The 22,380-nt window shown below is 34.4% G+C and overlaps 1 protein-coding gene across 1 annotated transcript in view; it reads right to left on the bottom strand.

Annotated features, from left to right (window-relative positions):
* Positions 1-643: 643 nt before the first annotated feature.
* Positions 644-22,380, bottom strand: part of LOC144965565 (angiotensin-converting enzyme-like) — a 69,030-nt gene continuing 47,293 nt past the window's right edge. Inside the window, exons 10-14 of the mRNA XM_078901050.1 lie at positions 16,894-16,992; positions 13,998-14,142; positions 8,278-8,376; positions 4,757-4,879; positions 644-2,566 (exon numbers count right to left, since the gene is read on the bottom strand). Coding sequence (XP_078757176.1) covers positions 2,314-2,566; positions 4,757-4,879; positions 8,278-8,376; positions 13,998-14,142; positions 16,894-16,992 — 719 coding nt within the window. The 3' untranslated portion in view covers positions 644-2,313. The remainder of the gene's footprint in view (positions 2,567-4,756; positions 4,880-8,277; positions 8,377-13,997; positions 14,143-16,893; positions 16,993-22,380) is intronic.

Raw genomic sequence — 22,380 nt, 5'->3', positions numbered from 1 at the left:
AGTACAGACGATACAAGTTATTTTTCATTATATTTTATTTGTTTTCCACGCTTATTTGTGTATTGTTGTGCTGACGAAGGGTTTGTACCCGAAACGTCCATTGTCTTTTGTTCCCATACGAAGCCTTTCCATTTTCACTCTTTCGTTACTAATAATAATAGTAAAAATAATAATAGACACCTAGATAAACACGCCTCATGGACAGTCGTCATAAGGTAAACGATGGCAGCAATTGGTAAACATAGCAAACTACACAGGTATTATCATCGATATTATGTGTCTCTGTAAAATACCCACTGTTCAACCGTTTGATCAATATAATCAACACAGAAAACGTTTATAATCTGCGGTATAAAAACTATGACAATGATGAGAGAGAGGTCGATTTTATTCACGTTACAAACTATGTTTCTACGAGCATATTTGAAGGTGTGTAACAAATTCCATGTTTTTGATTGGTCAATTAATTGGATCCTAGCTTCCAGATCTTTTTTTAAAAGTTTAGTGAGAATGTCTAAAATGTCCCGGGTTTGAGGGTTTTGGCAAAATCCATTAAAATATGTTTGTTTGTTATTAAGAGTATGGCAGAGCTCCGAACCGTCATGAAAAGTTGAATGGATTTGAAATCAAACAAACGACAATCTTTTTAAGAACGACTTTATTAAATAGATGGAGATACATTAGTTTAAAATTGCACCAAATAGACTGTATAAAAGCACTGATTATTATGCAGTAAAATGAAATATTAAACATGTAAACAGTAAATGTTGGATTCCAGTTACACGACAATAAGCCACTGTCTCCTGATCATTATTTTGATTTACAACAATTGTTCACGTTTAGCTTCGCTATTATGTCTTTTTTTCTACATTTGTTATGTTGTAATAAATCAGACAGTGAGTTTGGAATATGAAATCTTAATTACATTATTAACCTTTTGTTTGCTAAGAATAGTAAATGTAATTCCTTATACTACAAAACATTTTCATCATTTTGTTTGCTATTTTGACTTTAAATCGACTTTGATCTAGCCGTCCTCTAACTTCTAACTTGTAGGTCCTGAGTTCGAGACTCACTGTGAGTAATAAAGGTTACTCAAATTTCTCACTATACTCGGCTATATTTGGAATTCACCGTTAAAAACGGATTATTTATTAACAAATCAAGCATACATTTCTGAAAATAAACCTTAATATTGTACTGTATTAGATTTTTTTTCTGGCTCCTATTTAGCAATGGAAGGAATTTCTCTTGTAGTCACTTCAACGTCAAAAGAATTCTTGGTATGTTAATAATCCACTTAACTGCCGTCCTCTGGAAAGCCAAGTATTTAAAAATTTGGACAGAAAACTCGTTCTTCAAATATCAAATTATTTAAATGACCATCATCTTACCAAATATTTTCAAACCCAGGACCTCGGACGAGTTTTCTGGTCAAATTTTTCGTTACGTGTCTTTTCGGAGTTAACTGATTAAACAAAAACTACATGACGTGATTATCTCAGCACTGTTCTAGTCAAGATTGTTCCCACGCTCTATATTATGAAGTAAAGTCACTTTTACAATGATTTTTAAAGTAAGCAATCGACGCACGTATGATCAGAATAGACACTGAATAAAATACAATACATAAATGACATTTCAATGATGTGAAAGAATAAAGAGTCAATCATTTATGTCTCCGGTGCTTGTGACACTTTATAATTATGGCAGGCCCTATGTAAAAGAATGATAGATTTTACATAATGAGGCTCAATGAGCCTCGCAATCTTATAGGGTTAAAAAAATAAAGCGATATACAATGAACAGAAAACAATATTCAAAAAGTTGATCCTATTAACGTCTAGCCGCCAAGTCTTTGACGATTAGTGTGACTATTAACACAAATTTTGTAACTTCAAACAGAATTTTTGAAATCACGTTCAAAGCTTGAGCAATGTCCAATAAACGTGTCCAGGCACTTTATAAGGGGTCCCGCTTTGTCAGCAGCAACATTTAACATTCATTGATGACATCCAAATATTTTCTATACATATAGCTCTGTGGTTTTGTTTGCAAATGATTGCTTGTTTATCTTAATTCATTTAAAGACTGCATCCTTTTTCAAGGAGGTGAACATTTGCAAGAGACCATCTAGCTATGTTGTAACGTTTTGATGTCGAGGGAACAGCAGGAGCTATTGATCTTAATGTAATGTTCATACATATTGGCGTTATATTACATATCAAGATTTTATTACAGTGGCCTCCTTATATTGATAACGGTTTAAATATTACCTTTAATGCACATCGAAATCTTTGATATGGCTATGAATTACGAACTAAAGCAAAATTGATTCATAATTATGACGAATTGTATCAGGAACATGGACGGGATAGCAGCAACTCCGAGAGAAATATTTGGGCATTCCGCATTCCAACCGACTTCATTTTTGTTCTCTTTCTGCAAAAATTTCAGAAGTGGATCAAAATATTCCATCAATGGCTTGGCACTCATCGATCTTTGTCCGGTAAGCTGTTCCATCGCATCCTGCCATGGTTTGGATGACCCAAGCTTTAACATATCACTGAAAGTGACAGTAACAGGGTAATCAATAAGTAATTACATCTGGGATCAAGTAAAACAACCTGACCAGTTTAAATTTTAAACATAAATGATAACCATCGCTTTAGAATAGGTGTTAATAGTTGATAATGATAGAACTCTGAAAAGGTGTACTTGAAAGCTTGAAACAGTGCCAGATAAAACACAAAGAAAAATACAAGAAAAAATACATCACAAAAACACAACCTGCCTCGACCGGGATTGTCCCTCACACTTCCTGATTATTATCAACAAATAATATACAAGTCCTTAACACGTGAGGACGAGGTCGAAAACGAAGACATTAATGTCCCATTATTATTTTGAAAATAATAGATATATCAACCTATAATGATTCAGGCGAGGGCTCATAGTCGAATCGTGAACCCTTATAAAGTATATAGGTATTAAATCTTTCCAACTCTCGGGTAACATCTCTTGTGTGCAAGTAGAACGTCTGATTGGTAATTAGAAGACCCGAGGCCTGATCCCCAGTTGGTACAAGTTGAGTTATGGGATTTTTTTGGGTGTTTTTCTTTCTCTTGTCGTTTTCTTTATGCTTTGTCTGGCACTTTTTCATACACAACGTTTTAAATTTCTATCATATATCATTACTTACTAATATGTCACTGAATTAATTATGCATACGCATCAAACATTATTAACAAAACATGAGTAGGGTTTTCAATTATTGTTTGTAGGTATTTGTTTTTGGGATGCATCTTTTCAAATCGTTGATTATTATTGTATTCTCTAATTTCTTTGATATCAATTAATTTAATGCAACATCCGTTTCTGTCAATCACATTGTAATGTAAGTTTGAAGTAAACGTTATAGAGAAGCGACAAGTGTAAGAACGATGAATACGTAAAGCAATGGTACGGATTCGAAGTTTGCAGGTTTTTGTTCTATTATTGTCATGCCTGTCTCAATCCATTTCATGGATGACATGTCGCATCAAATCTTTCAGCAGTTTAGTTCAGGAGATCGTTGGAACAGGATTATCTTCTCCTGTCTTAAACTTTTGAGAGGCAAGTCAATCCAATTCACTGACAATAATACCATAAAAACTCTTTTTTTTAAAGGTATACACGCATTTCTTCATAGTCATAATGCCCCTGGACCAACAGTTAGTCTCGGATACTTGGGTAATCACTTGTTGCAATAGAATAGGATATGAGACTATTTCAATGTATTTTCTATCAGATCCAGGATCGATACTGCTCTATTTGCTGCGAGGAGGGTACTCTGTCAATTGATTTATCAAGGCCTCCTAGGACAGTTGCAATAATTATTGGAACTAATTTAGCATTGAACTATAATCCACATTAAAGATCTTCTCAAGTAAGTTTATAATAGTTTTGCTCTTGCTGTAAGATTTCAGTTTCTTTGATATATAGAAATGGGAGCGAAAGAGGGAAATAGGCGGGAATTGAGATAGATAGATAGATAGATAGATAGATAGATAGATAGATAGATAGATAGATAGATAGATAGATAGATAGATAGATAGATAGATAGATAGATAGATAGACAGATAAACAAAAGCAGTGTAGCCAAAAATGATTGTTTTCCTTTATATAACACTGAAGTACCAACAATACTCGAGTGGAAATAAAAATAGGAGATATACAATGAGTGTCTTTCAATATGGTTTTTATTTCATGAGTTATATTACAACCTGTAATGATGCGAGTTTGAACGATATAATAAAATTTTGGGAACCTCGTTTTTTTTTCTCTCTTTTTTATCTAATCCCAAAATGTAAAAAAAAATGTCACAGTGTGAACATAACTTTTCTTTGTGTTATTTGACTACTTATGATATTTATTCAACACCTATTCTATCTCTTCGTGGAAATTGGCATGCATCGAGACGAATCTTTTTAGCCATCAGCAATAAAAATCAACCTGGTAATAACGTCTCTATGTGCGCGTAAATGAATCATTTGAGTCAGTGGGTGATAGACTCACCCTTAAAAAGGTTTGCAAGTATATCAATCGGTATACATATGTAATACAGTTATATAATTGGTTTTAGATTTGCCAATGTTTCTGTGCTGGTTGGCAAACATTTAATATTACCACCAACCCTCGTTTTTTTAAAAGAATATATTGTGCAAACGGAGTTAATTAACACTGAAAATGCTGGCTTATTTCTCTAAATACTCACCCTAGAGCTTTACCAGCGTCTGTATTTTTGTAGATGTCACAACGATGAAGAGGTCTCGTGTTTCCTGCAGCCTCACAGGCTGCTTTGTGAAACTGAAATTGGATCACGAAGCTTACAAAATATCTGCAAAAATAATTAAGAAATCATAGATGTATTTAAATGATAAACTGATGGCTAATATAGGTCATAATATAATATATACATAAAGTTGTAAACATAAGTAGGGAAATAGGCACATTAATCGATGTTTGTTTATTTCCCAAAAAGGCCAAACTGGTAATTTATGCAATAAAATCATGAATTGGGCCACCTTTTGACTATCATTCTTACAACATTCGTCACTATTTGTACAGGAAAGCTGAGGGCAGATCTGGATGGACGGTCAATACTGCAGGAGAATGAGATGAGGTGAAATGAGGTATGATCCATGACATGTCTGAGACATCCCATCCACTACTAGTCATGCTTGTCATATATATGACTAATCGTCTAAAAACGGAATTGTCTCGGGGTGAACCAGTTGCTTAAACTGTAATTTTATTCTTAACTTTGGAAATTTGAGTTGAAATAAATGTCGTCTTTAAAGGGAGTGAACTCAGTTTCTTAAACTTTAAAAAACTTCAGATTGTTCTATTTTAATCATTGTGACTTTAAACTCAGTTCCCTTCACCTAGTCTATTCTGACATCTGGCACATTTGCAACCCATTTCAAGACAGCTCTAGTTAAGCCACATTTGAAAATAAACCATCGCTTGACCAAAACGAATTGAAAAACTATCCTCCAGTTTCAAATCTTCCGTTCCTTCCGAAGCTTTTGGAAAAAGTCATACTTTATCAACTCTTGTCACATCTCAAAAAGAATAATCTAGAAGAACAGTTTCAGTCGGCATACAAGGAGCACCACACTATAGAGACTGCCCTTCTCCGAGTATTCAACCATCTGACTCGTAACGCAGACGAAACTAAGCTGAACAGCCTCTGCCTTTTGGATTTATCTGCGGCATTTGACTTTACTGACCATGACATACTGCTCAGCCGTCTTGAGGGAATTTTGATATAAATGGCACTGCACTGAGCTGGTTCCGATTGTATCTTACTGACCGCTGGCAGACTGTTGTGGTGATTGGTGTCAAATCCGATATGTGTCCTTTGAGATTTGGTGTTCTTCAGGGCTCGGTCCTTGGACCAGTCCTTTTCAATATGTGTATGCAGTCAATGTCAAATGTTATTAAGACATTTGATCTTATATGTTAATTTTACGCAGATAATAATCACATATTTAATTCTTCTCCCTGAGATAATATTGAAAGTTTGATTGGAGGATTTGGGGCCTGTTTAAAGTTGAAGTTGGATGGGTAGAATTAAACTAATGTTGAATTGTGACAAGACAGAAATTTTAATCTGTGGTAGACAAAATATCATTAAAATGGTAAATGTTAAGGGGCTTTCTTTAGGGGATCCCTTTATCTCTTTTTCTAAAAGCTTTAAAATACTTGGAGTGTTCATTGGCGCTGATCATTTAATGTCCATTCAGGTCAATTACATTATAAAAGCAATGGGTCTTGAAATCAGAAGAATTAATGAAATTAGAAACCATATCCCAACAAAAATAGCAGAAGTTTTGATAAATTCCTTTGTACTTTCAAAAGTAGGCTATTGCAATTCATTACTGGTAAATGTGACTAAAGAAAAATCAGATATCCTTCAAGTTGTACAGAATAATGCCGCTAAGCTTGTTTTAAAACAATCTAAATTCTCCTCAGCACCTGCCTCCTTCAAAAGTCTAAATGACTTCCTGTTGAGAAGCAAATAATCTATAAAATTGCTCTCCTGGCTAATAAATTTTCACTTGTATATAAACAATCTTTTAAAGGTATATACTCCAACAAGAAACTTGAGAAAAAGTGATGATAAGCTCAAATTGATGAGGCCAAAGGTACTTCGTAATGTTGGCATTCAATCGTTTCAATTTACCGCTTCTCAATGTTGGAATTCCCTACCAGTGTCCCTTTGGTCATCTTGATCCCTTCAATTTTTTTAACTCATCTAAAAACCTTCTTGTTTTAAATGCAATTAATTTATGATCTGTTTGTTGTCTATTTTTACATTTCAATCGATGACATTAAAAGAGCTTGGTGCCTGTTTAGAAGGGCAAGATTAGTAACCCTCAATTTGCTCACTTGGAAAACATGAGTGATACTTGTTGACATCAGACAACTTGTTTGTTGAAATATCTATATTCCTTCGTAGGCGACGATATCTTGTGATGTGACGGAAGGCCAAAATTAATTTATTTATTTATTTTGTATTATTATTATTATTATTATTATTATTATTATTATTATTATTATTATTATTATTATTATTATTATTATTATTATTATTATTATTATTATTATTATTATAGTAGTAGTAGTAGTAGTAGTAGTAGTAGTAGTAGTAGTAGTAAGTAGTAGTAGTAGTAGTAGTAGTAGTAGTATTATGACTTATTATTATTATTATTATTATTATTATTATTATTATTATTATTATTATTATTATTATTATTATTATTATTATTATTATTATTATTATTATTATTATTATTATTATTATTATTATTATTATTATTATTATTATTATCGTTATTATCATTATCATCATCATCATCATCATCATCATCATCATCATCATCATCATCATCATTATCATCATTATTATTATTATTATTATTATTATTATTATTATTATTATTATTATACTATTATTATTATTATTATTATTATTATTATTATTATTATTATTATTATTATTATTATTATTATTATTATTATTATTATTATCGTTATTATCATTATCATCATCATCATCATCATCATCATCATCATCATCATCATCATCATCATCATCATTATCATCATTATTATTATTATTATTATTATTATTATTATTATTATTATTATTATTATTATTATTATTATTATTATTATTATTATTATTACTATTATTATTATGCAAGATTGACACAGAAAGTCATTGACAACTTGCAATGAATGATTGGTTGCTGTGCCTTGTGCATGGAACACTTGAAGAAAAGAATTGAGCTGAAAAAAAAACCTGTGAAAATAACCTAAAATGTATTTTATGTATAGTTTTTCAAAGGGATATAATAATGGAATCATTAAACTTCAATGTGTTTGATAAATCACAATTGATTAGCTCGTTTCTAAAACTCTTTCCAAGATACACTCTGTCATTTCCATTAGAATATGCTCACTGTTAAAACATTTTAAAAACTAGTCCTTTAGGGGCATAGAGCATAATATTTATGTCTGAGCTTATCCCTGATCTCGTGTCGCAAAGTTAATCTCCCTAGGTCTAATGGACTAAATCATCTCCTGTTTGATAGACAGAGAAAATTTAAAAATTCTCGACTCTATCGGGATCGAAACTGGTCACTTTTATTGTGAGACGAAGAACTACCAAATGAGCAATTGGGAACACTATCGCCAGCTGTCTTAGTAAGTCTTTTTTTTAAATACCTGATGTATGGAACATTTGCTGGAATGTGATATATCGCTCCAGGGTCAAAATCTGATGGCGTTCTTTCAACAGGCGGATAAATACCTTGGTATTTACACCTGTATTGGACAAGAAAGAGCATAATAATTCTTATTTTGAGCTTCGACAACAAATGTCAGCATAACTGAATTACTTAATTAGTAGTCACTATACCAGATCGGGGTTTGTTTCCTTCTTCTTCTTCTTCTTCTTCTTCTTCGTCTTGTGGAAACCTCCAATATTGTCGAGGATCACTCCACAGTTTGTAGTGTTTTACATTTTAAACTTGCTAAAACTCTGCACATAATACTAAAACCACATAGATTAAAAAGTCACGTTGTGAACTCCAGCAATCGCGTGAAGGCATGTTGGCAACCGTTTTCAGCCACTTCAGCTGGGAGGCTATTCCATAGTCGGGCAGTGGAAGGGAAAAACGAATACATGTGGGCGTCTGTTTTTGATGTTGGGATGGTTACTCTTGCTGTGTGTTCCCTCGTATTTCTTGTGCCGATATCTTTGATGTCGTTTGGAAGTTTAAGGCACAAATTTTTGTAGTAGATCTTGTGGAACAATTTAAGTTTATCTATCTTTCTTCTCTTTTCCAGAGGTTCAAGGCCAATCCGTTGTGATATTTCAGACGCACTTGAGAAAGGATCGAATGTGTTTGTGATGCGTCTTGCTGTTTTTCTTTGGATGTTTTCTAAGGTGTCGATGTTTTTCTTTGTATATGGGTCCCAAATTGAGCTGCCATACTCCAAAATTGGTCTAACAATAGTTTTAAAAGCAAGGGTTTGAGTTGTGATTGGGCATCTTTTTAAATTGCGGGTGATGTAAGCGCTTGTTTGATTTGCCTTTGAAGCCAGGTGACATATGTAGTCATTCCATTTGAGGTTTTTAGCAAACTCAATGCCAAGGTATTTTGCTGTCTTTACATGTTCCAGGTTTTGACCATGAAGTTGGTATTCAAATGTTATAGGTGCTTTCTTATTTGTGATGGTTAGAACATTGCACTTTGATACGTTAAATTCCATTTGATTTATTGTTTCCCATTCTTGTAATTTAGCTAGATCGTCATTTAGTGTTTTGCAGTCGTCTGTTGTTTTTATCTGATTATATAATGCTGTGTCGTCAGCAAAGAGGCACACTTTTGACCTTATACCTCGTGGAAGATCGTTTATGTACACTAAAAATAGGACGGGCCCAAGGACGGAGCCCTGAGGTACGCCCGATGTCACCATCCCGATAGTGGAAGTCTCGCCGTCGACAAGAACTTGTTGGGTGCGATTGTCCAGAACAGTTGCAATCCATTGTAAGGTTTTGTTCCTGATACCAACGTCATACAATTTCTGGATTAACCGATGGTGAGGGACCTTGTCGAAGGCCTTGGCAAAGTCCAGTAGTACTAGATCAATTTGACCACCTTTATCAATGGCAGCTGACAGATCATGTGTTAATGATAGAAGTTGAGTTTGACATGAGTGGTGCTTCCTAAATCCGTGCTGTTCATCACAAAAAATACTGTTAGTTTCGAGATATTCAGTTATTGAGGATCTCACTATATGCTCCAACAATTTGCAGCAAATGCAGGTTAATGAAATTGGACGGTAGTTTTGAGCCCTGCTTCTATCACCTTTCTTGTAGATGGGTTGGACAAGAGCGTGCTTCCAAACAATTGGTATGTCTCCCGTTTCTAGAGAGAGTTTGAACAAATGTGTGAGGGCAGGTGCAAATTCGTTACTCAATATCTTTAAGAGACGGGATGGTATTTTGTCTGGGCCACATGCTTTCTTTGGATCTAGAGTGGCGAGGAGTTTGGAAACGCCCTCTACTGTCACATTGATTTCGGCCATAGTGTTGGAATCGTTTTCTTTGCCTTGTAGTTGTTGAGTGGTAATTTTGGTATGAGCTTTTGAAGCAAAAACAGAGCAGAATTGGTTATTAAGTATGTCTGCTTTTTCCTTTGCATCAGAGTATAATACACGATCATGCTCAAGGGGCGCTATACCAACCGAATCGCACCTCCTACTTTTTATAAATTTCCAGAGCTTTTTGTTTGAGTCTTCACTAACAAGTTCCTTAACATGATTGTGATAGGCCTTTCTACTCTCTTTTTGTGTTTCTTTTTTCAGTCGGGCATAATTGTACCAGTCTTTCTTACTGTTGGACTTTCTCGCTCTGCTCCATGCCTTTTGTTTCCGTCTAGATAATCGTTTGACGGTGGTGTTTATCCATGGTTGGTGAAATTTCCTTGAGCTTTTCTTCGTTGGTACATGTTTGGTCATCATTTTGTTTAGGTGGTCGTTGATGGCAGTCCAAACATCCTCAGTGCTTTCTAGATGTTGATTAATTATGTTTTCACTAAAAAGACGTGTTTCTGTCCGCATTTCGGCGATATTTGCCTTTTTCCAAATAGTAATAGGGTGTGATTTTTGTGTGATTTTGTTTGCTTTGATAGTGCTTTCCGTGATGAGAATGTCATGGTCACTAATGCCTGGAATGGTTGTACACTTGACAATTAAATTTGGTCGATTTGTGATAAATAAGTCGAGGATATTTGTACCCCTTGTTGGATTTTTGTTTATTTGACTCAGGCCAAAATCTTGCAATTTGTTAATAAATGCTTGGTTTATAAATGAAGGATATTGGTAACTGATTATTTTTTCTTGTTCCCAATTGATATCAGGTAGGTTCAGGTCTCCGCTTAACCAGAGTACATTTTTCGGGTCTAGGCTATCAATACAGCGTGTTATCTCAGTCATTTGTTCCATAGTTGAGTTTGAAGGTGTTCTATACATAGCGCCCACAGTGAATAGGCCTTGTTCTGTTTTGATATTTACGATCACCGATTCTGATTTTGTTTGAATGTCAAGCTTTATTACTGAGAGGTTCGTTGTTGTTGCAACCAGCACCCCACCATACCTATCTTCTCGGTCTTTCCTGAACACGTTGAAATATGTCTCTGGTGGAAATATTTCACTGTCCTTTATTTCGGAATGTAGCCAAGTTTCCGTACCTATGATTATGTCTGGTTTTATTTCTGATATCAATTTCCAAAATTCCGGTAGTTTTGGAATTAAACTTTGAAAGTTTATGGTCATAGTTCTCAACATGTTTCTCGGTTCACCATTACGGTCACTGTTAGTTGGAATGTTTGCTATTTTAAGCGTGTTATGATTTGAGTTGATTTGGTGATTGATTCTTTTTATTTCATTTGGCCTCATATTGACCCTTCTTCCCCCCCTTTGTTGTTATTGTCTTATTTTCACAAGCCACGTTCTCATTATGTTTACTTAAGTCCTGCATCTCATCAAAATGATCAGGTGTTGTCATTATGTTTGGTTGATATGTTGATGTGTCGTTTACTATTGGCATGTTGTTGTGAGTGTCGTTGAGTGGTATGTTGATCAGAGACCTTGGGCACCGTTGTGTGTTATGTACTTTGAGTGCTCTATTAGTATGAAAGGGCGGTGGTCTGTGACCTATTTGAATATTTATTTTTCTTCGTTTCCGCACACCACCACGACTTGGTCGTAGCCGCTGGATATTACTGCTATTATTGTTACCGTGATACCAAGACGATTCTGTATCATTCCAATAAATGTTGTCGTAATAAGGATAAAAATAGATATGGCACATCGTGACTAAAAATTTTTATTCGCTATTGTCTTCTGGCACTTTTCTACTCACTTCATATCTTGTTGTTACCAACATAAGTGCCTGCTCCACTCACTTTTCTGAATGAAAAATTCACCCCATACACCGGAGCATACTCAATGTCTCAATCGTTTCTATGTTATATGTTTGTGATGAGAATATTGGCTATTTAGCTTAACTGCTGGTCAAAATTACTTCGCGATGGTGGTGAACGAATCGGCGATCTCAAGAAGTGGGTGAGAGAGGGATCTAGAAATGACTTTGGGTTTGAAACGAATATTTTTGTGTTTGTGGATAGCTCACACGGTAGAGCCACGCTCTCACCTGCCAGGCGGAGTTGTCGTACCAATAAGGTCGCAGGTTCAAACCCCACCACCGCCGCGAAAAAAATTTTTATTCTCTATTGTCTTCTGGCACTTTTCTACTCACTTCATATCTTGTTGTTACCAACATAAGTGCCTGCTCCACTCACTTTTCTGAATTAAAAATTCACCCCATACACCGGAGCATACTCAATGTCTCAATCGTTTCTATGTTATATGTTTGTGATGAGAATATTGGCTATTAAGCTTAACTGCTGGTCAAAATTACTTCGCGATGGTGGTGAACGAATCGGCGATCTCAAGAAGTGGGTGAGAGAGGGATCTAGAAATGACTTTGGGTTTGAAACGAATATTTTTGTGTTCGTGGATAGCTCACACGGTAGAGCCACGCTCTCACCTGCCAGGCGGAGTTGTCGTACCAATAAGGTCGCAGGTTCAAACCCCACCACCGCCGCGAAAATAATTTTTATTCTCTATTGTCCTCTGGCACTTTTCTACTCACTTCATATCTTGTTGTTACCAACATAAGTGCCTGCTCCACTCACTTTTCTGAATTAAAAATTCACCCCATACACCGGAGCATACTCAATGTCTCAATCGTTTCTATGTTATATGTTTGTGATGAGAATATTGGCTATTAAGCTTAACTGCTGGTCAAAATTACTTCGCGATGGTGGTGAACGAATCGGCGATCTCAAGAAGTGGGTGAGAGAGGGATCTAGAAATGACTTTGGGTTTGAAACGAATATTTTTGTGTTCGTGGATAGCTCACACGGTAGAGCCACGCTCTCACCTGCCAGGCGGAGTTGTCGTACCAATAAGGTCGCAGGTTCAAACCCCACCACCGCCGCGAAAAAAAAAAAAAATTTTATTCTCTATTGTCTTCTGGCACTTTTCTACTCACTTCATATCTTGTTGTTACCAACATAAGTGCCTGCTCCACTCACTTTTCTGAATTAAAAATTCACCCCATACACCGGAGCATACTCAATGTCTCAATCGTTTCTATGTTATATGTTTGTGATGAGAATATTGGCTATTAAGCTTAACTGCTGGTCAAAATTACTTCGCGATGGTGGTGAACGAATCGGCGATCTCAAGAAGTGGGTGAGAGAGGGATCTAGAAATGACTTTGGGTTTGAAACGAATATTTTTGTGTTCGTGGATAGCTCACACGGTAGAGCCACGCTCTCACCTGCCAGGCGGAGTTGTCGTACCAATAAGGTCGCAGGTTCAAACCCCACCACCGCCGCGAAAAATTTTTTTATTCTCTATTGTCTTCTGGCACTTTTCTACTCACTTCATATCTTGTTGCTAAAAATCTTAACGTAAGTGTAAACAATAAATGGCTAGTACAATACTTCAAACAATGGGATCTACACCACTAAAATGTTAATTTATCTAAAAATCCTCTTATGAATTTCCGAGAAATATATATCACAATGTAGAATAAAACTTTATTAAAACGACTGTATAAAAATATTCCAGACTTTTGTTTTAGAAATCAATAAAAATCACACAATTCGGGAGAGAAATAACAACACGGCTGCCGGTTAGGCGAACTACACACTACATTTTCTAAGTAACAATAGCAAAAGCAGCAAATGCATTAAGGTGTAATAATAGAAATATTTCTTTAAAATACGTGCAATATCCGGCACATTTTATAAGATGTTCTTCAAAGGCACAATAGATGTTAATCACAAAGTAAAAAGGATTCTCACCTAAGGTCCCACCAGTGTTTTGTGTAATCGTCTGGTTTTGTGTCACCCCTGAATACACTCCAACGCCATTGATCAATCAAGTAGCCAAAGGGCAAGAAAGCAATCTTCTGAAGGGCCATGTTCATGAGGAAATTGATGTCAGTCTCTGTGATAAAAAGATCAAACAAATTAACATATTAACATCTTCAATTCAAAGGTATATTTTAGGCAATTGCCAATATGAACAATGCATTTAATATCAATTTAATATCAATTTAATATTTAATAAGAAACTACCAAAATAATCAAATAAATAAATAGATAAATACATATGAATATAATCAATAAATAGACAGAAACAATAAATATATAAATCGGTGATAAATAAATAAATAACCTTAACTTGACCAAAATAGTATATAAACACATGCAAATCATTTTACAGGAAACAAAATAAATAACATATAAAAACAAATAAACGGTCATTAACATTGAAAAATAAGTCATCGAGCACAATGACAAAAAAACATGCCTATGGGAAAAAAATACAATATATAGAAATAAGAATCCATGTTCCAACAAATAACATACATGTATGTATACAATTCAGTCAACGGTCATTTACAAATAAGTCATCGAACACAATGACAGAAAAAAATCCATTTTCAAATAAATAACCTATTATACAAATAGTTCAAACGTCACTAACATTGAAAATTAAGGTATCATTCACAGAGACTGGCAGAAAAACATTTCTAAAAATAAAATGGTCACTAACATTGAAATATAATAAGTCACTGAACACGGCCAATGGCAGAAAATCTTTTCTAGAAAACAAAAAAATAAACCTCACATACATACACACACACACACACACACACACACACACTGTTCTGCTCACTGCATTTAACACGAAAACGAAGATCATATTAATAGATATAGGCTCAACAAATGCTTTATTGCTTAAATAAATACGGAAAGTTTAAAACTATAAGTAGACTATTATACTCCCCAACCAGAGCCCTATGTCACCAAAACCAAGAAACCACGATTTCAGATGCCAATGTCACCACGACGACATACGACGGGGTTAAGTCATTTACTATGTACCGGTTATTGTCTTTGAGTGGTAGTAGAAAGTAGGTAGGAAGTTTGGATCCCGATTGAATGTGATCATTAATTACATTTCATTTACAATTTCAATGTTATTGATACCCTATGGTCGTTATTAGATTGGCGGTGAATGATTTCAGGGGATTCACCGATAACTAGTGATAGACAATGAATTGTATTTTTGCCGAGAACGATCGATTGATGGACAACAAATATTAAATAGGATGCAAATTTAATTTTCCGTGAGTACATCTCTTCAAAATTTATCGACACATACACATACGCACACACACACACATACAAATATATATACACACACAGACACGCACGCGCACACACACAAACACATCTTTTAACAACTGTTAAATCTTTGTTGAAAGTAATTAATGACGCGATGATGCCTCGGAATATTTGTGGCTTCTTTTTTTTTAAAATATTTCTTATTGTTGTTTGTGTAAGAGATGTGAAGGATAGATCTAGGTATATTTATGACAAACAATCCGTTGATAATGATAACATTGGTTAGCTATGTAATGTTTATTTTGAAAAGGGGGAAGGGAGAGATGTGATTGCTCAATCATGTCAATCAGAATAAAATATATTAGTGAACCTTTTTACTTTGGTTATAAATGAAAGATTGTGAAGCGCATTGAGCATGGTGAATGCGTGATAATTTTCTATATATTACTTATTATTATTATATGCGCCTCCCCCCCCCCCCCCCACCCCCAACACACACACAAGCATTCATACATACACACACAGGCTGAAAGTTATAAACTTTCCGTATTTATTTAAGCAATAAAACATTTGTTAAGATATCGATTTCTTTAACGTTAAATGACAATTATAATATTGATGTGAATAGAACGCTGGTCTACAGCAAAGCATTTTCCGCCGGGCCAAATAGGCCCAGCTACTCTATCATTGCTTGGTGGTAGGGAGAGGGGAGGGGGTAAAAGTTGAGTCTTCTCACGACTTGGTCACGACCTGAAACGATCATCAGCAACCGCCCCTGTTATTAGCTAACCCTCCCCCCCCCCCCCCCCCCCCCCCTTCCCAGTTAATCGGTAGAGAGGAAAACAAGGTTGATATGGGAACTCTATGCAGAGGACAAAAATAGCCTTGTGAGATACCAGCAGATCAAAACGAAATGAAGTAAAATATAAACATAATATACCGTAATATCCAGGTCGGGATTTCACTATTTAAACTTCCCATCTCATAAAGGAAATAATGCCACTTTTGTTCATTTTCCCCAAAATACCTTCAATTTATCGAAGAACCTACCTACTACCTGCGTGTTTCAAACTTTGAGCAAAATTGAGATCAGGGAAGTAATTTTTATTCTTTCTTCATTTCTACGTATATACATTTGGACAGTGTTTTTTTTAATTAGAAGAAGAAGATATTGTCTTCTATTCATCATATATGAATATATTAAGACCATAAATCCTTGAAATCATTGGATCAATTTCGTTTTTGCATTAAAAGTCCTTCAGAGTCATAAGACCCTGGGAGTCCGAGTTTATATCGGTTTCAAGAGCGTTAAACAAACAGTAACAATCTCCTGCTTTCTTACGACGCTTGTCCATCGTAAAATATATTCTGACAGGTTTAACAGACTTGGCTACCCAATCACTGCTGGCTGGACAATGGGGTGGAGGGGTGGGGGGGGGGGGGGGTCAGGAACAATCTCGACTTCATCCGAGAATACAGGGAATACTCTACCAACTGAGCTATCGTACCCCCACATTCAATTTAATATTTGTAAATGATAGTTCCATGCATTGACCACACTCACCATCATCATCTTTTAGTTCTTTGAGTAGTCCTAGGGTGTGCATATGTTCCGGTGTTTGTACAGACAATGACATCACATCTCCAACTGCTTCGTGAAATCCTGTCAATTCGTTGAAAATATAAGAGGTCAATCGATAGGTTTTCCTGTACATGTATGTATAATTTGTAACAAACTATATATCTTTATATGTTTTTATAAGAAGAAATCGAGTTTTTGGACGTGAGAGAGAAATTCTCTTTCCATAATTATGATCATGTTTAACTTTGAATTTATTTTTAACATCTTATTCACTAAAAGATAAAACATAATGAGATGGTTTACAAGTCTGATTAACAAACAAAAATTATGCGCTTATAATATATCATTGTTTGTAAGGTATAGTGATTTAGGTTGGTGGAGATTTTTTTTTTCATTACAATGAAAGCATTAACATAAAGTTAATTGGTTATTGAGCAATTTCACATTAGATTAAATTTAATAATCAGTTAACACATCATTCTATTAAAAATATGCATACTATGCAAACTCAAACACAGCTTTCAGAAATGGGATTGAGTGAGTGAGTACAAGTTAATAGACATGATCTAACAATGTAACAGAAACATCTTTGAAAACGTTCATATCATTATCCAGCGATATGAAAACCATTTATAATGATTTATTTTGACAAAAACATTTTTTGGTATTTGCCAGAAAATAATTAATTCCCGGTATCGACGGATTTACATAATCCTCAAGTTGTCAACAATTCTCAATCCTGAGATTTCTGTAAAGTACCAGATTTTACGGTTTTCTTTCTTTTTTTATATTTGTTGGGTTTTTTTTTGTTTTTGTTTTTTTGTTTGATTGTTTTTCTTGTTTTGTTTTGTTTTGTTTTTTGTTATTTTTTGACAGGCTGGGAATTATCACTCAATTGGCCAATATTTAAAGTAAAAGTTTTTTGGGCTAAAGTGGGAAAATGTGACCAATCGCCCCAAAGTGGTATTATGCAAGGATGACATTGCTGCTACAATTTATCAGATTGTTAAATATGAGACTTGGCATAATTGTATCTATCTTATCAATTAAAAGAAATACACCCTTTTGCAACGTCGCCATTAGATCCCGTCGCCTAGCCATTCCATGAATAAAAGTAGATAATCCATCAAACAGGATGTCTGATATCAACAGGAACCACCCATGTTTTCCAAATTGAGCAAATTGATTATTAAATCTTACCCAAGGAAAAAGACGAAAGTGCCTGAAACGAACATAGTGCAATGCCTTTAGCACTCGTTCCGCTTCGTCCCCTTTTACATCGTATAGGAGGGAATACATGTCGTTTGTTTAGGTCTCAAAACAAACTAAATCACATGAAAGTGCTATTTACTTTAAATTTAGTATCCATTTTTTTTGACATTCTATTCACCCCCCCCCCCCACACACACACACACACAAACACACACACACACACACACAATACCGTTCTAAGTGTATAGGTTACAATAAATGTGTTTTATCAAATGGCTGGTCGCATCACAAAGTCATCATAATGGTCCTAACACATAATCTTTGTCACCTACCTGTAGTAACAAAATAGACATGCTAATTATAAGAATGAATAAAATTTAAACAAATATGAACATTTATAAAGAGCATTTCCACAATATATGGTCAAAGCGCTTTAAAATCTTTCAGGCCATATGTAACCATTGTTCCATTTTATACATTGCCAGTGTCCTTTTTGAACAAACACTCTCACAGTATCCCTCACTGCCTATAAACAGTTACTCGTCCACAGATGAGTCGAGTGGGGTAATTTGTGCGTAAAGTGCCTTACACAAGGACACAAGTCGGGACAAAAGTTTACCACGATCATTGTCACCCATCCGCCCATTATCCACGCATATCATAGTTTGACGAGACACCGTACAGAAGAGCCATTGAGACACACTGTTCCATAAATAAATATAAGACATTATTTATAATTTAAAGGAAATAATAAACCTATTTTATTGTTACAGAAAATGTTCCTATTCTTATGCACTCGTAAATAGGGTTTAAATACGATTATACGACTGAAATCTTAATAGGAATAAAAATAGATAAAGGAAAGGAAAAAGTAAATAGAAATAATCATCGAATAATAATACTAATAATAATAATAATAATAATAATAATAATAATAATAATAATAATAATAATAATAATAATAATAATAATAATAATATTAATAATAATAATAATAATAATAATAATAATAATAATAAATAAAATTAGTAGTAGTAGTAGTAGTAGTAGTAGTAGTAGTAGTAGTAGTAGTAGTAGTAGAGTAGTAGGTAGTAGTAGTAGTAGTAGAGTAGTAGTAGTAGTAGTGTAGTAGTAGTAGTAGTAGTAGTAGAAGTAGTAGTAGTAGTAGTAGTAGTAGTAGTAGTAGTAGTTTAGTAGTAGTAGTAGTAGCAGTAGTAGAGGTAGTAGTAGTAGTAGTAGTAGTAGTAGTAGTAGTAGTAGTAGTAGTAGTAGTAGTAGTAGTAGTAGTAGTAGTAGTAATAGTAGTAAGCTTAGCAGTCCGAATGACACTTGCTGAGAATTGTGTGATTCAGTCATGGTCGATAAGTATAGCTGCTCTCTCCATCCATTTGTTCCATTGGTCACGGTCCTGGGCCAGAGTTTTGGGGCTGTCAAGATCTTGTTGTGACTTTAGTACGAAGGGCATTACAGTATTTCTTAGTTCTTCAGGGATTAATTCGGCCTCATCTGAATCCAGAAATTTATGATATGTAGAGAGGTCTTAGTTCAGGGTAGTTACTATTGATGTTGGTGGTCTCCCTACACATTTGTTGCCATAAAGGAAATATTCTATCATTGCAGTTTGGGCTGGGATGTTTTCTTCTCGACGTAACATGTGACCAAATAGCCTCCATCGCTGTTCTTATATTATTGTACTCTGGCGTTGGACCCTGTTTTTTTCATAGAGATCAGTATTTGTAACCAATAGATTCCGATTACGCGACGTAATTGTTTGCGGTGGTATGAATCGAGACTATCTATGTTCTTTTTTGTGAGGCCCCAGGTTCCACAATTATATGTCAATATCCTAATTAATTTGTATTCGGTTATCCTCACTGATTATGTTATTTCTATTCCATAACTTTTAGAGTTGGTTGAATGCATTGGTGGCCAGCTGCTTTCGTTTTCTGATGTCTTCATTTTCGTTGATCAAATTGCCTAGTTTACGCATACTTTTCCATTCATTTAATTTTCTGTTGATTTTTCTATATTCTATTTTAGATTGATTCACTTTCAGATTCCATGCTTCTAGGGTAGTTGATATTATTGGCAAGTATATTTTCGCTTGATGTTCTGATTCAAAGATTAGGTCTGTATCATCTGCGTATATCAATTCACGAGTGATCTTCTTTATTGGTGGTAATTTTAGTCTTAGATCTTTCATGGCCGATTCGAAGTATATCGTGAATAGAATTGGACTTAAGTTGTCTCCTTGAGGGGATCCAATTGAGGTTGATATTGTTGTTAATTCTCTGCCGGATTCAAATTGTAATGTAGTATTTGATAATAGGTATCTTATGAGCTTCACGTGATCTTTGTCCAAGAATGAGTCGGGGATTAATAACAATTTGGTTCTACATATAGTGTCGAATGCTGAACTCATATCGATTCCAAGTATGGTAAATTCTTCCTTATATTTCTCCGTTCTGGCTTTCAGCCATCGATGAGTCCATACTATGTATGCAGTGCTTCGATCTTTTCTAAACCCGCTTTTTGAAGGTGAAAGATATTCCTCTACCTTTTCTCTAATTCTGTTGATCGTGATTGTGCTTAAAACTTTTCTTAGCGTAGATAATAAAACGATTGGTCGTAAATTTTCTAAAGGGCCTTTCTTTTTAGTAGTAGTAGTAGTAGTAGTAGTAGTAGTAGTAGTAGTAGTAGTAGTAGTAGTAGTAGTAGTAGTAGTAGTAGTAGTAGTAGTAGTAATAATAATAATAATAATAATAATAATAATAATAATGATAATGCAATGCAATTCTCAACATTAGCACTGCGCTTGGCATGGGTGAAATTTTTAAAATATGTGTTAGGTGTTATGTACTGACAAAATGTGCCACATCGTGATTAAATTCGAATTCCTGAATTAGTGTAAATCTCAAGAGCAACCATTTCTATGCAAAACACAGCAGAATTTCCCAATAGTTCTTAATTAGTGACAAAGTTACAGGTAGTTCAGTCATTTTCGACAGTATGTTTTTTTTTTTTTTTTTTTTTTTTTTTTTTTGTTTGTTTTTTGTTGTTGTTTTTTTTTTTGTTTATTTTTTTTTTTTTGCTTTTTTTTGTGTATTTTTTTTCAAATCTCGAAAATGGTCCGCGCGACATCCGACACCGTTTGTCAGGCCATCACAAATAGCGTGTGGTTTGTTAAAATGATTTGCCAATTATAGTTGGTGTTTGAAGCTAAAAGAAGTAAATGACAATAATAAGATGGAATAAGAACTTCAATTTAATTTACAAGGAAGATCATGCGGACGTTTCGCTTTTTCCTTTGTAAACAATACAACGCAAATGAGACACCAAAAGACCTCAGCAACGAACATCATCCTCTCATCTCTCATTCATTGTGTATCTCATTCTGCTGACATTTGTGCTGACAAAGGGGACACGCGAAATGTCCACAGCATTTGTCTATGTAAATCAAATCAAAGTCCCTATTCCATTTTATTATTCTTATTAATGATTATAGGCCGAGGCTACTTAGGTACAGTAGAAAATTACCGAAATCTTGACGCAGATTCTATCTTTTGGAAATATTTATTAAACGTTTAGTTTCGTACAATCGAGGAGGTTTTGTTTGGTTAACACGCCAAGCTATGCGGGTGATTAGTGTGCTATATGTCGTAGCCTTGAGTGACTCCTTACCGTTTTTGATGAACTTTTTGATTTTGTAACTGACTCTTGTCCCATAAAATACAATAAAATTGTGACCTGGTAATAATTTGCGACAAAGACCAAAACAATTATTAAAAACAGTGAGTGACTTGATTATACGATATTTAGCACACTAATTTAACTTATTTAACCAAGACCCTACTTTTACCAAAGGAAGATTAAGCGCGAATACCAACACAAAGCAATTTATCTATAATCTGTCTTGATTTCCGTCATTCACTACTGGAAAAGTATTTTTTGTACTTGTTTGACAGTAAAGATTTTACTTCATATCGCGGCAAATTAAATTGACCTCGAACTCGTCAAGAATTCCATAAAACAAAAACAATCCCAAACTACTAAAATAAAATTGCTGGAAAGAGATCATTTCTGAATCCAATGATAATGCGATATATCATTATAATATTATTACTGGTTTTAGCATATTATTATTATTATTATTATTATTATTATTATTATTATTATTATTATTATTATTATTATTGTTATTATTATTATTATTATTGTTATTATTATTATTATTATTATTATTATTATTATTATTAT

The sequence above is a fragment of the Berghia stephanieae genome, chromosome 2 (genome assembly GCF_034508935.2).
Source record: "Berghia stephanieae isolate SIO BIC M18660-M18661 chromosome 2, UCSD_Bste_1.3, whole genome shotgun sequence".
Taxonomy (NCBI): domain Eukaryota; kingdom Metazoa; phylum Mollusca; class Gastropoda; order Nudibranchia; family Aeolidiidae; genus Berghia; species Berghia stephanieae.
Note: the sequence above shows the minus strand (reverse complement) of the source record. Positions and strands in the feature narration are given on the sequence as shown.